The 14,462-nt window shown below is 42.3% G+C and overlaps 1 protein-coding gene across 1 annotated transcript; it reads left to right on the top strand.

Moving 5' to 3' along the window:
* The first annotated feature begins 3,322 nt into the window (after nucleotides 1–3,322).
* On the top strand, nucleotides 3,323–12,408 carry ZNF394 (zinc finger protein 394). The gene is made up of 3 exons (XM_087417584.1): nucleotides 3,323–3,977; nucleotides 6,177–6,303; nucleotides 11,141–12,408. Exons 1-3 carry the CDS (start codon nucleotides 3,501–3,503, stop codon nucleotides 12,220–12,222), a joined length of 1,686 nt encoding a protein of 561 aa, XP_087273710.1. The 5' UTR covers nucleotides 3,323–3,500; the 3' UTR covers nucleotides 12,223–12,408.
* Nucleotides 12,409–14,462: the final 2,054 nt, after the last annotated feature.

The raw sequence follows: 14,462 nt of genomic DNA, 5'->3' as shown, positions 1-14,462 counted from the left end.
TGGGAACATGGCAATATACCATTCAGTGATATCAGTGAGAGCAGATGAAAGCACTGGACACTCTGCAGATGAGGGGAAAAGTTTCATCACAGGAGAAAGGGAGGTAAGAGCTAAGCAAACTAGCATATCATGATCAGAGTTGATAGTCACACAACCCTGAGACAGGAGCTGATAGAGTCAGACTGGTAATCAGCTGGTGTGCAGATAGAACTTACATCTCCTCTTGCTGGGAGGAGAGGAAATGTGCTTTCACTGTCCTCAGAGTACTTGATATTCTCTTCTAAATTCCATAATTAGTTACATAGGTGGATATTTTCTGGAGCTAGGTTTGTCTGTACTATAAAGGGTTCTCTTATTTATAAATTTGAATTCTGCGCTTAATTCCCTGCCCATCCTTGGCTACCCGACTCTAGTCAAACCTTGTCCTGCAATACTGGGGAAAGCACTTTTGACTTCCTGCCAGATTATGATAGCTTTCCCACACAGATGAATAAGTAGACTTGTGCAAAGTTTCTGCCCTCGAGGGACTTTCAAACCACTTGGAGAAATCAGATATAAACGTGAGACAAGTAATGTCATTAAATTATTACATATAGCTCCAAATTTCTAGAATAACAAATCTGAGTTTGGAGAGTAGTGAATTTGTTTCTCTAAAAGTGGATTTGTCATAAAGACTAATCCTGAAAAATCTGTCTGCCTGTTTCATGTCTTGTTAACATCTAATCAAAACAGATCATGACAGACTGGTGCACAACCACTTAGGTGTTGAAGCCTAAAGTAGCAGTTGACTATCTGTGCTTTTGCACAACTTTTGGATAAATTACTAGTTTATAATTTAAACTTTAGTCCATAGAGATGTCATATGGAATTCTCACCCTGCCTGTGACTTTGCATTCACAAATCAGGACATTAATTATACTCATTTAAATAAATGAATTTTAAAAACGAATTTACCACCTATAACATAACTTGGATGTCTTCACTTGTTAAATAATGCAGATGATTTAACGTAAATGTTAAACTAATGTAAAGTATCCTTCATTTAATTGCATGATTTTTTTCTGAACATTGTTGAAATATAAATGGATATGAAACATGTAAAAGATGATTATTCTATTTTTATTATATATTCTGTTTCTTGAAGCAAAAAACAAAAAAAAAAACACTAGAAAAAAATCTTCCACTATTAAACACCTAGATTATTATCTGCTTCTGACATTTCTGAGTACAGGGGATCCAAAGGTTCAGTTATTTCCATGATACTTAAATAAGTCTTTGGTATTTTATATTTTCAAACATCTTAAAATTAAGAGTTACAGTCATATAGAGTCTACGGTCAAAATCAAATCATGACAAAATATTTTAAAATGAACTTTAAAAACATGACCAAAATTACAGTTTGTCATTTACTCCCGTTGCAGACTGAATGAAAGCTTAGTTTCAAACACTCGCAGGCAGATGCCTGCCGGTGGAGCCTTAGTCCTCCCAGGATTCCCTCTGGGATACAACTCTGTTTCACATCGTCTCTCAGAAAATACTTGTGTGTACCAATAGCAGGGAACTGCAACACAGAGAACTGAGAATAATGGATATGGCTTATGTGTGCTACAGATAATCTATATGGACACAATAGTTAACTGTTTTGTACTGGTCAGAAAGGTTCAGCTGATCGCTGCTTCTCAAAATTAAGTGTGGACACAAATCACCTGGGGATCCTTTTAAAATGCAGATTCTGGTTTAGTAGATCTGGAGCGAGGCTTGAAATCCTGCATTTCTAACAGGCTCCCAGGAAATGCCAATAGTGTCTGTTTCTGCATTCCACAACTCAGCCTACAGTAAAGTGCTTGATTAGTCTGTTTACAATGAATAACCATCTACAATAGCTGTTTTCTTTGGTCTTTGTCCTTGTAGCAATAAGAGTAAATTAATTTGATTGTGTGCTGTTTGAACTAGAGACAGGGAGTAAGCTGCACTCTTTATATTTCTTCTGCCCCAACCTCAAAAAATAGTTATCCTTCTTCATTTTTCCTCAATTATATTCCTCTTAAGTATCTCAAACTCTTCAATTTTAAAACTAGCAATTAAAAGAAAACAACACAAAGATCCTGGAGGCACGAGGAGGAAATAGGTAGACGTGCATAGACTGTGCCCATCACCTTTTCTTTCTTAGTGAAAAGTACTCTTTCTTATGAATTGCAGAGAGTTTGGCCTTTTGGCTTTGCTCTTTCTTTAAAGTTCTAGTACATCAAGGATGCATTTTTTTAAACAACCTTTTGTTTGAAACAAAATGTTATAACGCAAAACAATCTGGATGTCTTTCTACCTGCTTCTTACCTCTAAGTTCTTTAGAAAGTGACTGATTTGTATATTCAACATGAGGCCAGAAAACAGATATACATAATAGAAACCAGAGAAGCATAGAAAAGAGGAGAGACAACAAGGTCCACGGTGATATTTAAAAGTGAGGGAGAGGGAGTCAATGACAGGACAGAGGAGTTGGGCTTAGAATAGGACAGAATCTTTGGCAACTTTGATACTGTGAGGCATTGCAAGGAAGCTCAGTGTGGGAAACCTTAATGTTGGAGGGGATGACAATCTTTTATGGATTTATTGCCTATAAATTTATCTAAATCATTTTTGAATTAAAATGTCTTCAGTCCACAGATTCTTTAAACTTTAATTTCCCCTGTGAAGTCTTTCACTGTACCCTCCCCCTCAGGCATGACTGATTAATTCCACCTCTGGTTATACAAATGGACACTGTATATATCTCAAAGTGTTGCTTTTACCACACTGTCCTGTAAGGATTTAAGTGTTTGTCTCTCCGAGGAGACTGTGAGCAACTTGAGGACAGGGACTATGTCTTCCCCGGTGTTGTATCTATGGGGTCAAGCACGATGCCTTGGCGTGTAGAAGATACTCTACCAAGCTTTCTTGCATAAATGAATACCCAGATGGATGAACGACTGCTTACCACTCATGGTACAGCTGGACCTTTAACTTTTCCTAAAACAAAATTTACAAAACTTTATTCACAGAAACTGTGTTAAAGAATGACATCCAAGCTTTAAAAAAGAGAATATCCTTTAGTTCCATAACCTTAAGGCCTATAAGTTCCACAAGGCAAGGTACACTGGGAGAGTACCTCTAGAAGAGGCAACGACAGCAAACCACCAAGACGCATCTCACTCCTCCGGGGCGCCTAGAGAGGCCCCGGAAATGCCCGAGAGAGATGGCTGCCGCAGGGAGTCGGTGACGCACTTCCTGCCTGGGTTAGTTGTGCATTATTTTTTGTCGCCAGACGAAGCGAGTTCTGGGTGGATGAGCTGCAGGTGGGAGGAGTCCCGGAGGGGCCGGGCGAGGTGGGGTCCTGTTGGGGACTGGACAGGCATGCGCCCCTGCTTTGGGGAGGGTCGATGAGCTCCGGGGCGTTTTGCGGGGTTTGCTGTCTTCTCACCTGAGGGCAAAACTCCGGCAAAGTCAGCACGTGCGGGAGGAAGATGAGTTCCAGCTTGACCGCAGGTCCAGGCAGTGACGCCGCGGCGGGGGCCCGGACGGTGGCTGCGAGGGCCGGGGTCGCCGCGCCGCCCCTGCGTGATGGGCTTTTGGTAGTGAAAGTGGAGGAAGACTCACCGGGAGGTCTGGAGTCCGCAGCGCCCCGGGACTGTCAGGATCCCGAAACTTCTCGACGGCGTTTTAGGCAGTTCCGTTACCAGGAGGTGGCCGGACCCGAAGAGGCGCTGAGCCGGCTCAGGCAACTTTGTCGTCGGTGGCTGAGGCCTGAGATGCACTCGAAGGAGCAGATCCTGGAGCTGCTGGTGCTGGAGCAGTTCCTGACCATCCTGCCCCGGGAGCTCCAGGCCTGGGTGCGGAAGCACTGCCCGGAGAGCGGAGAGGCGGCGGCGGCCACTGTGCGCGCCTTTCAGAGAGCGCTAGATGGGTCCTCACCCCAGCTGAGGAGTGAACGTGTTCTTGGGGTAGGATGTGGGGAATGGAGGTGTAAGGGATGCTATGAGTTTCAGAAGTTCTTTCCTGCCTTAGTATGTTTTCTGTGAACTTTAGGATGTGCATGAAACTTTCTTTCCTTTCCGTAGGAAACTGTGACAAGTGAATCCATCCAGGACATGATCCTTGAGTTATAGACCTCTCAGCACAAACCAACAGGAGAGTATTGTTTACCCACTGTAAGACACCCTCTTGTCTAACTAGATTATCTGGGAAGGCAAGATGTCAGAATGGAAAGTGGGCTTGTGTCGTTCAGCTGCTTATGCCAGAACAGCAATTCCCCACCACTTTGTGAGGATCCCTTTTTAGTTTTTAACGGTTGGGGACCCCCTCCTCCCACAATTGATAATGGTACTCTAAAGAAGGGAGAGGGGCTGGAAATGGAGTTTATAATTGATCATGCCTACGTGATGAAGCCTCCATAAAATCCCAATAGTATGGGGTTTGGAGAGCTTTCAGGTTGGTAAAGGTATCCACTTAGCGGGAGGGTGACGCACCCCAACTCCAGGGGGGCAGAAGTTCCTGGGCTTGGCACCCCTCCAGACCTGGCCCTATGTATCTCTTCCATCTGGCTGTTCCTGAGTTATATTCTTTTATAATAAACTAGCAATCTAGTAAGTAAACTGTTTTCCTGAGTTCTGGAGCCCCTTTAGCAAATTAATTGAACCCAAAGAGGGCATCATGAGATCCTCTGATCTAAGCTGGTTGATCAGAAGCAGGTCCATAGGTGACAACATGGACTTGTGATTGGCATCTGAAGGTGGGGAGGGGGCAGTCTTGTAGGATTGAGCCTTTAACCTGTGGGATCTGACGCTGTCTCCAGGTAGGTAGTGTCAGCATTGAATTAAACTGTAGGACACTCAGCTGGTGTCACAGAATTGCTTGACATGTGGAAACGCACTCATCTGGTGTCAGAAGTGAAATGTTGTAATAAGGTATTCAGAGTATTGAGAGTAGAGGAGACACACAAGAGTGTGGTTTTCCTTTCAAGGAGACAGAGGAGAGGCTCAGGAAAACACAAAACTTATGACATTCAGATGTTAGAGACAGGAGGCACCCCCTGCCACACACAGCTTCATGTGAAGGAGACCAGGGTGGTCAGGAGGCAGATGACAGGAGCTAGGGGAAAGTTTAGGCCAGAACCTATATTGGCGTTTCAGAGGGAAAGGCAAGACAAGGCAGGGTGAACAGTTTAGGATTGGCGAGGTTGAATAATTTCAGTGGGCTCTGAATTATAGCAGCGGTCGGTAGTTGCCTGGTACCTAGCCCTGGGATGATTAAGGCAGAGAAATGATGCCTCCTGGGTGTACGGGCCAGACAGAGGAGGTATGGCTGCATTAACCAGTCTCAGCTGAGCCATTTGCTCTCTAAGAATTGGCTAGCCCTATGAGGGGCAGTCTCCCTAGTCAGAAAGTTTTTTTTTTTTTTTTAAGATGTCAAAACATAAAGTATTACAAATCGTAACAGAAAATTTAAAAAATACATTTCCCTTCCCTGTCATTGAATGAGATGCCTGGAGTCAATTTGTGACCCATCACTGGAACCTACACAACCGTCTCCCTGCACCAGTTTTAGAACTTTTCCTTTCTAAGAACTGTGGCTTTACCTCCTGTGAATGGTCAACTTACATTTAAATAAGCCATCTCAAAAGACCATCTTGTTGGATAATTATCTTATTGTGCAGTGGTCAAGGGAAGGGAAAGGAAATTTTACTGAGCACCTGCTGTCCGTGAGGTACCTTCATCTTCTCTAGATAGATATTTGTATCCACTTCACACTTGAGGAAACAGTGTCTCAGAGCCAACATGGGAACTCAGGACTTTCGGGTTATCTGTATATTCTCAATCCATATCAGGTTTCCATTTTGATAAATCACAGTGATATAACTCAAATGAATATTTTGCTCTTACCCCAAATTAGTGTAGACAGTCCACAGAAAGCCTTCTCAGGATTGCAGGAGAATGTCAGCCTCTGTCTTTGGTCGCTTTGAAAGTCCCCCGTCGGTACAAGACTCACTGAGAAAGACTCAGCAGCCACGGTTGCTGCTTGATTCTCAGTGCTTCCTCCTCGGTGCTGGCAGACTCCTCTCTGGAGCCCAGCCTCATCTTGAGACTGCTGATAACACTATCCTGGGACAGTAGGTGCTGAGGGGAGGTCTCGTGTTGTTTCAGGGGTTGGTGCCGGTCGAGGACGTGGCTGTGTCTCTAACCTGGGAGGAGTGGGAGCAGCTAGACCCAGCTCAGAGGGACTTCCACAGGGAGAGCGCACCAAAGGATCACGGGAACACGGTCTCGCCGAGTAAGTGCTATGGGTGTCTCTAGCTGTGTGTGACTTGTGAAGAGCTGGCTTCAGTAGATCCCTGAGCCAGCCTGCCATTCACAGACAGAGTTGAGAGCCTTGGTTGGAGTCTCTTTTGTGACCCAAGCAGAACCTTTCTGTTCTGTATTGTTAGGTGATAGAGTCAGCTTTTAATTTTGGTTCACTTTTAATAAAATATATACAGAAAAAAATATATAATGGGCACCTATATATCTATCACCCAGGTTTTTTAATTAGATTTTAATATTTGGCCATATTGGCTTTGTATATTTTTTTTTCAAAGCAATAATATGTAACAGCTATAGGTGAAGCCCTGTGTACCCTCCCTGAAGCTGTTCCCCTTGTTCCTTCTCCAGAGGTAACGAATATCCTGATTGTGGTATTTATCATTTCTATGTGTGTTTTATGTTCTTTCTACATATACATGTAGCCACATAAACACACACATTCTCTTTATATGAGCGTGTATGTAAACATGTATATAAACATGTAAATATATAAATGTGACCATATACATCATATTGTACATGCTTTTATGGTATATAAATTATATTACTGTATGATTCTTTTGCACCTTGCCTTTCTCTCAACATTACATTTTTGAGATTTATCCGTGTTCATACATGTAACTCTAGTTTCTTCATTTTATCACCTATATATTTCATTGTATCAATATTCTAAAATTAATTTATCCATTCTCCTGTCAGTGGACATTAAGGCTTCTAATTTTTCACCTTTCCAAACAGTATTACATTGAACATTCTTGTATCTTTCTCCCTGTGTTTCTTTTTTTTTTTTGTGGGGAAGATCAGCCCTGAGCTAACATCCATGCCAATCCTCCTTTTTTTTTTTTTTTTTTTTTTGCTGAGGAAGACTGGCCCTAGGCTAACATCCGTGCCCATCTTCCTCCACTTTATATGGGATGCCGCCACAGCATGGCCTGACAAGCGGTGCATCGGTGCGAGCCCAGGATCTGAACCCGGGCCGCCAGCAGTGGAGTGCACGCACTTAACCACTACGCCACGGGGCTGGCCCCTCCCTGTGTTTCTGAAGAGACTATACTTAGGGATATTTGCCCATCTTGCTGTGCAAAAGGCTTGTAACCAGTTTGTACTCCTACCAGCAGTATATGAAAAATCTTCTTTCTCCAGATCCTTGTCAACACTCGGTGTTCAGCTGATGGTAAGATATCTTAATACAGTAGCCCAAGTGTTCCCTTTAAGATGTTAGGTTATGTCACACCTCTGCTCAGAACCTGCAATGGCTCCCCATTTCAGGCAGAGTAAAAGATGCCTAATGTGACGTGGCCCTGCGACCTCGCCAGCCCATCTTCTACTCTCCCCTCACTCACTCTGCTCCAGCCCCACTGACCCTGCCGCTCCTTGAACATGGCAGGCATCCTGCCTCATGGACTTTGCTCTAATTGATCCCTCTGCCTGGAATATTCTTCCTCCGGATCTCCACAAAGCATACTCCCTGTGTTTCAAGTGTTTGCTCAGATCTCACTTTTCAGTGAGGCCTGACCTGACCATAATGTTTAATACTGCAGTTTGCCTACCCATCTCCTCCTCCCACACTGCTGACGCATCCCTTACTTGCTTGACTTGATCTGTAGCATTTATCACCCTCTAACATCCTATATAATTTACTTTATGTTTATTTATTGTCTGACTGCCTCTTCTGGAATGTAAACTCCCCAAGGGGAAGGATTTTGTGTGTTTTGTTCATTAATGTCTCCCAAGTGCCCAGAACAGTGCCTGGCACAGAGTTGGTTCTCAATAGATACTATGTGGATGAATGACTGAATGGTAGGTATCCTGTTGCTTTAACTTGCCTTGCCCTGATCTCTACTGGGTTAAATATCTTTCCAAATATCTTTGGGACATTCTGTTTTCCTCTCCTGTGATTTCCTGTTTATATCCTTATCCCTTCTCCTTTCCTCCATTGTCATTTTTTAAAGTGCTTTGTGATTGCTCCATATTTTTTTTTTCTGAGGAAGATTCGCCCTGAGCTAACATCTGTTGCCAATCTTCCTTTTTGCTGAGGAAAAGTCTCCCTGAGCTAACATTTGTGGCCAGTCTTCCTTTATTTTGTATGTGAGCTGCCACCACAGCATGGCCACTGAGAAGTGGTGTAGGTCCGTGGCGGGAACTGAACCCGGGCCACCAAAGTGGAGCATGCCAAACTTAACCACTAGGCCACCAGGGGCTGGCCCTGCTCTTTATATTTTTGATACTAATCTTTTATTTTATTGGTATATAGGTGGCTTGTCTTTTCACCATGGCATCTTTTGTTATGTGGAATTTAAAATTTTTAATATAGTCAAATTTTTCAATCTTTTACTTTCATGGTTTGTGTTTTTCAAATCTTCTTAGGAAAATATCAGGCCTTCTCAATCCTGTTTCCAGCTTTGCAGAGACAACAACTTTAAAATCCTTTAACTTTCTAGTGGTATTTATTTTCATATTTCTAAATAAGATGGTGCAGAATAACTGCTATTTTTTCCCCAATTTCAGTTATTATCTCCTGACTGCCTACTGAGGAAGACGAGAATTCTGTCCCCTCAACATGCACACATTTAGCAGTCCATAATTCTCTGATTATAGTTAAATCAGTCTTTTTGTTCATTAATATAATGTTTCAATATTCTGCTTATGTAAATATTATCTGTATTCACCCACATCATATATACAACAGTATGTTCTTTTATTTTACAGCTTTTAGTTTTCCCTGGAATTAATAATGCTTTGTTTTACGTGTGTTTACTTTTCTGATTACTGAACACTAGTTCACCCCCATGCTCTCTGTTAGAAATGTAAAACTCCTCTCAGCGTGTTCAGATATATCAGATACGCCATCACTTTTGTTTCCCCCTTGGAGCAATCCTCCTGGACCTTCCTCTGCTCCAGTGTGAACGGGCTTCTTCTCCAGGCCTGTTACACAGCTGTTGTCCTAGAACTTTCCTTCATTATCACCTGGGAATTCCTTTTCTCTTTCCTGGATCCCATACCATTTTCTTCCTTGGTTTACCCCCTTGATTTGATGGAGAACATCCTCCAGTATCTTCCAGAGAACATATACTTGGGAGCTAAATTTTTTGAAAATTTGTGTGTCTGAAAATGTCTTTATTCCTCTCTCACATTTGGATTATAGATAGCTAGATATAGCATTCCATGTTAGAAATGATTTTACCTTTGAATTTTGAAGACAGTGCATTTTCTAGCTAGCTTTCCAGGTTGCTATTGAGAAATCTGAGGCCACTGTGATATTTGATCCATTTGTTCTGTATAGAAGCCTTTAGAATCTTTTCTGTATTCCTGCTAGTATGAAATTTCACAATGGATGTGGCTTAGTGTGAGGTTTTTTTTTTTAATTCATTGTTCTGAGTAGCTGGTGGGCCCTTATAATTTAGACGCCCCTGTCTTTGAGTTGTGAGAAATTCTTTATAATATTCTTTTATCTATCTATCTATTTTTATCTCATTTTTTTCTGTTTTCTTTCTGAGATTTCTTTCAGTTGGCTGTTGGAACTCATGGATGGATCCTCTAAGATTCTCCTCCATCCCTTCCCATTTCTTATCTTTTGTTTCACTATCTAGGAGATCCTTAGCTTTATCTTCCAGCTCTTAATGCTGAAATATTTCTGCTTTCATTAATATTTTCAAGAGCTTTTTCATGTTCTTTATTCTTTTCTTATAGCTTCCTTGCTTCCTGGATGCAATATCTTCTCTTATTTATCTGAGAATATTAATTATAGGTTATTAAATTCTCTGTTTCATGCATCGCATGTTTCACTGGCATTTATATTAGACGTTTTCCTGAAGTGTTGGTAACCTTTCACTTTCTATTTGTTTAATAGTCAAACATAAGAAATCTGACTGGAAACTCTGTGTTGGGGTAGAACTTGTGAACTGGTGATCTTCACTATAGGGTTGGTCACCAGGTGCTGATTTACTGGGGAATTCCCATATGTCGGTGTCTCTAGGTCTTTGGCCGGGGCTGGGAAGTTTTACCATAGAGAGAGTCATTCAACAAATATTTTATTGAGTGTCTGCAATAAGCCAGGTGCTGTTCCAAGTGCTGGGGGTACAATGGGGAATGAAGCCTATGAAATCCCTGCCCTTCTGCCTGGAGGATGTAAGCTTTGGAGCCAACAGTTTGGACCTGAGCAGAGGACAGTGCACTGAGGTTTACCAATTAGTGTGTCTGTTTTCACTTGATTTTCCTGATGTGAAACTGGTACCCATCCCATGTTCTCAGCTGTGCCTCATGTCCCCAATCCAGAATTTATCTGGTTCAGGCTTCCGGGAGAGTAAACTGCAAAAGTTCTGGATTGGGGGATGGAAGCTGGTGGCTTGACTCTTCCTTTATAGACTTTCAGTCTGTCTTAGATGTGTCTCCCACCCAGACCCTGCCTTCAGACCTTGGTGGTACTTGGTATGTCTATTACTCTAACTCATCACATGAATAAAATTTCTCTCGTTAAACCATCCTTCATTCATGGGGTAAAGGCTGTACTGCCCTCTTGACACCCCTTCCAGATTGGCCTCTCATGATATGGTGACTCATACAGCAGTGGAGTGGGGCAGGGGGAGAAGAGATGGGCTGGTGGGTGTAGGCACAAGTATAAAAGGAAAGAAACAGGGTTTATGCAGGTAAATGTGAGCACCTCTGACAGGTTAATGAAAATATTTAACTTTAGGAATGGTTTCATGGAGAATATTAAAAAGGTTTTTTGTGGGTATTCTGCTAGCACTTGCTTATTTCACTCTTGCACAGGGATGGAATGTCAGCAGTTTTTTTTTTTAATGTTTCAGGTTTGGAAACCAGAACCAAGAACAAAGAGTTGATTCCAAAGCAAGAAATTCTAGAAGAAGTAGAGCCACAGGGGAAACTACGAGAAGGTTCCCAGGGGAGGGCTCCCTTGCTTTCAGAGTGTTGTGATACCCACGAGGACAGGGTAAAAAAGCAGTCGGGAGACCCCTCCTTGCTGAAACTTGAAAATTCTCCTGAAGAGCAAGGACTCACCAGCATCTCAGATCTCAAGAATGGTCCCACAGAAGAGGGAGACTCCAAATATAATGAATTTGGGAATAGTGCCAGAAGTTCAGACTTGGTTCATTGTCAGTGTGTCCAGGCAGTAGAGAGGCCCGTTAACGGTGATGAACGTGGGAGCAACTGCAAACAGAGTTTAGACAGGGTGAAACATCCAGCAGTGAGACCTTACAAATCTACTGACAGTGATGAAAATTTCCATAGTCCAGGCCTTTTTAAGACCCAGCGGCGGTTCCAGGAAGAAAGACCTTATACATGTGATAACTGTGGGAAGAGTTTCAAACAGCGTTCGGACCTCTTTAAACACCAGAGGATCCACACTGGGGAGAAACCCTACAAATGCCAAGACTGTGAGAAGAGCTTCAGTCAGAGTGCTGCCCTGATTAAACACCAGAGGACACACACAGGGGAAAAGCCATACACGTGTTCCAAATGTGGGGATAGCTTCAGACAGAGCTCACATCTCAATCGGCATCAAAGAATCCACATGGGAGAGAAACACTATCAATGTAACGAGTGTGGGGAAACCTGCCGTATTTCCAGCCGCTTTAGACATCAGAGACTACACAAAGGGGAGAGACCCTATACATGTGAAGAGTGCAAGAAGAGCTTCAAACGGTGCTCTGACCTCTCGAAACATCAGAGAATCCACACCGGGGAGAAACCTTATGGATGTTCTGTGTGTGGGAAGCGCTTCAGTCAGAGTGCAACCCTCATTACACACCAGAGAACTCACACTGGAGAAAAGCCTTATATATGTCTTGACTGTGGGGAAAGCTTTAGACAGAGTCCACACCTTATCCGACATCAAAGAATCCACATAAATAAAGTCCCATCATTTTGACATGCTTCTGCATGAGCCGTGTTCTTTCTTTCTTTCTTGGTTGTTTTCATTGCTCAGAAACTACATTCTTTGGCTTTGAGAGTATTTCAGCCAATCGTGGATCATATTTCCTTGGGCATCACACCCAAGATAGATTCAATCTGACTTAAGTCTCGATACAAACATTGATAAAGTATGGCTGTGAAGGAGGAGTGTGGAAGTCGAGCCCCTCCCAAGATGGTTCTGTGGAGGAGACTTCTGATGAGAGCAGGGCTTACAGAGTGCTGTTCTTGTCTCTTCACTCCCTACGTCTGCGTTTGTGCCAGATCTTCCCCACTCCAGTTGCTTCCCTAAGAATTGTCTTTCTTCTTAGATGGTAGAGAGGATTTCCAATACTTTATAATCCAGAACACCTTGTAAAGGTCAGTGCATACAAGAGGTACTCGGTATTTTTGGCTTTTTTTTTTTTTTTTGGAAGACTGGCCCTGAGCTAACATCTCTTACCAATCTTCCTCCTTTTTTCCTTTATTCTCCCCAAAGCCCCCGTAGGTAGTTGTATGTCATAGTTGTATATCCTTGTAGTTGCTCTATGTGGGACGCCGCCCCAGCATGGCTTGATGAGCAGTGTGCAGGTCCGCACCCAGGATCCGAACCAGCGAACCCCGGGCCACCGAAGCAGAGTGCAGGAACCCAACTGCTATGCCACCAGGCCACCCCTATTTTTGGCTTTTTTAAAAAGTGCTTTTGTAGACTCCCTGTTCTTTCCCACTCTTTCCCTGTTGGGTTAAATTGTAGGCACACAACTAAGAACTTGGATTAGAGCCTAAATCTATCTTATTCTCTTTCCAGTTCTACACACTGATGACATGCATTGCAACCGAATTCTTTTTGAACCTTTTTTTTTTAACTAAGGGAATATAAGCACATTATGGGATATTTGGGAAAAGAATAGGGGAAAAAACTACCTATAATCCCACCACCCTGATCCACCTGTTACTGGCATTTTGTTGTGTTTCCTTCTGACTTTTTTCTGTGCCTATTTTTTATATAATAAAAAATCATAGTGTTTATATTTTATATATTTAATATTATTATGTCTTAAGGATTTTACATGGTTTTCATAACCTTAATGCTTAATGGCTGCATCATTTTCCATCAAGTGGATGTAACATTTGAGCCATTTTCCTTTTATTGGACATTTCAGGCATTTCTCTTTTTTTACTGTTGCAAGCAATGCTGCACTGAATATCAATGTAATTATAGCATAATTTGGATCTTTAGAATCTAAGGCTAGGTTCCCAGAAGTAGAATTCCTTGAGCAGTGTGTGAGCTATTTTATGGCTTTGAATATACCTTCCCAATTTCCCCCAAAGCGAGTGCCAAATTACAGTCTATTACAAGAGTTCTACTCTAGCATTGTCACCTTACCTCATATTAATTTTTTCCCTAAATGTGCAAAAACCAAAACCAACTTAATTGCCTTTCAGAACTCACCTCCTTGACCTTGAACGTGGTGGAATAGGAGTGCGTGCTTTCTCCTTTGACCCTCCTTATAACCAACAGGAGGAATTGTGAGAGGGCTGGCCTAGGTATATTCAGGCTTTGGGGTGTCATGTGGAGAATTTAACTTATTTAAATGAGATTTAGTATCAAGAGTACTGGGCTCACACTATCAGTTTAAGCAGAGTGTGAGCTGTATCATACTGGTGTTTTCCCCAAGCTTATCAAGGTTACTTGCCCAAGGTCATATAACTAGTAAGCAATAAAGTCATACACATATAACCTGGTACAGGTTCTGATCCTAGTGTTCTTTTTACTATAGGAACTCTAAACTTAGAATGGACTGGCCTCTCTGCATTTTTAGTTTTTCCTCCATTCTTTTTTCTTCTCCCTTCTATAGACATCTACTGTTGTCTACCTACTACTTGAATTTCCCACATATAAGCCTTTGGTCAAAATGCTTCCTCAGCTTTTAATCCCAGCTCCCTTCCCCCAGCCCCTAAACCACCAAATTAACACAAGAAAACTCCATTCTGGTAAAACAATTTTAAAATGTCAAATCTCAATTATCCTACCCCAAAATATTTCCTTTACTGAACTAACACTGTCTGTAGGTTTGTTTGTCACTTACCATGCAAACCACTATATACAGTAAGCGAATGTGTATATGCCACCTATGATCCCTGGATTGTAGGGATGAGTGTATTAGTCTGCTCTGGTGCTGCAACAAAATACAGACTGGGTGGCTGAACAATAGACGT

The sequence above is a fragment of the Ceratotherium simum genome, chromosome 26 (assembly GCF_057802395.1).
Source record: "Ceratotherium simum simum isolate JZ-2026a chromosome 26, ASM5780239v1, whole genome shotgun sequence".
Lineage (NCBI taxonomy): Eukaryota > Metazoa > Chordata > Mammalia > Perissodactyla > Rhinocerotidae > Ceratotherium > Ceratotherium simum.
This window is presented reverse-complemented; position numbering and strand designations above follow the sequence as displayed.

Excerpts from the sequence above, each read along its gene's own strand:
- ZNF394 (XM_087417584.1), top strand. The coding sequence starts at position 3,501 with ATGAGTTCCAGCTTGACCGCAGGTCCAGGCAGTGACGCCGCGGCGGGG. Across the intron at positions 3,978-6,176 it reads GGAGTGAACGTGTTCTTGGG|GGGTTGGTGCCGGTCGAGGA; the intron begins GTAGGATGTGGG and ends GTGTTGTTTCAG. Across the intron at positions 6,304-11,140 it reads CGGGAACACGGTCTCGCCGA|GTTTGGAAACCAGAACCAAG; the intron begins GTAAGTGCTATG and ends TTAATGTTTCAG.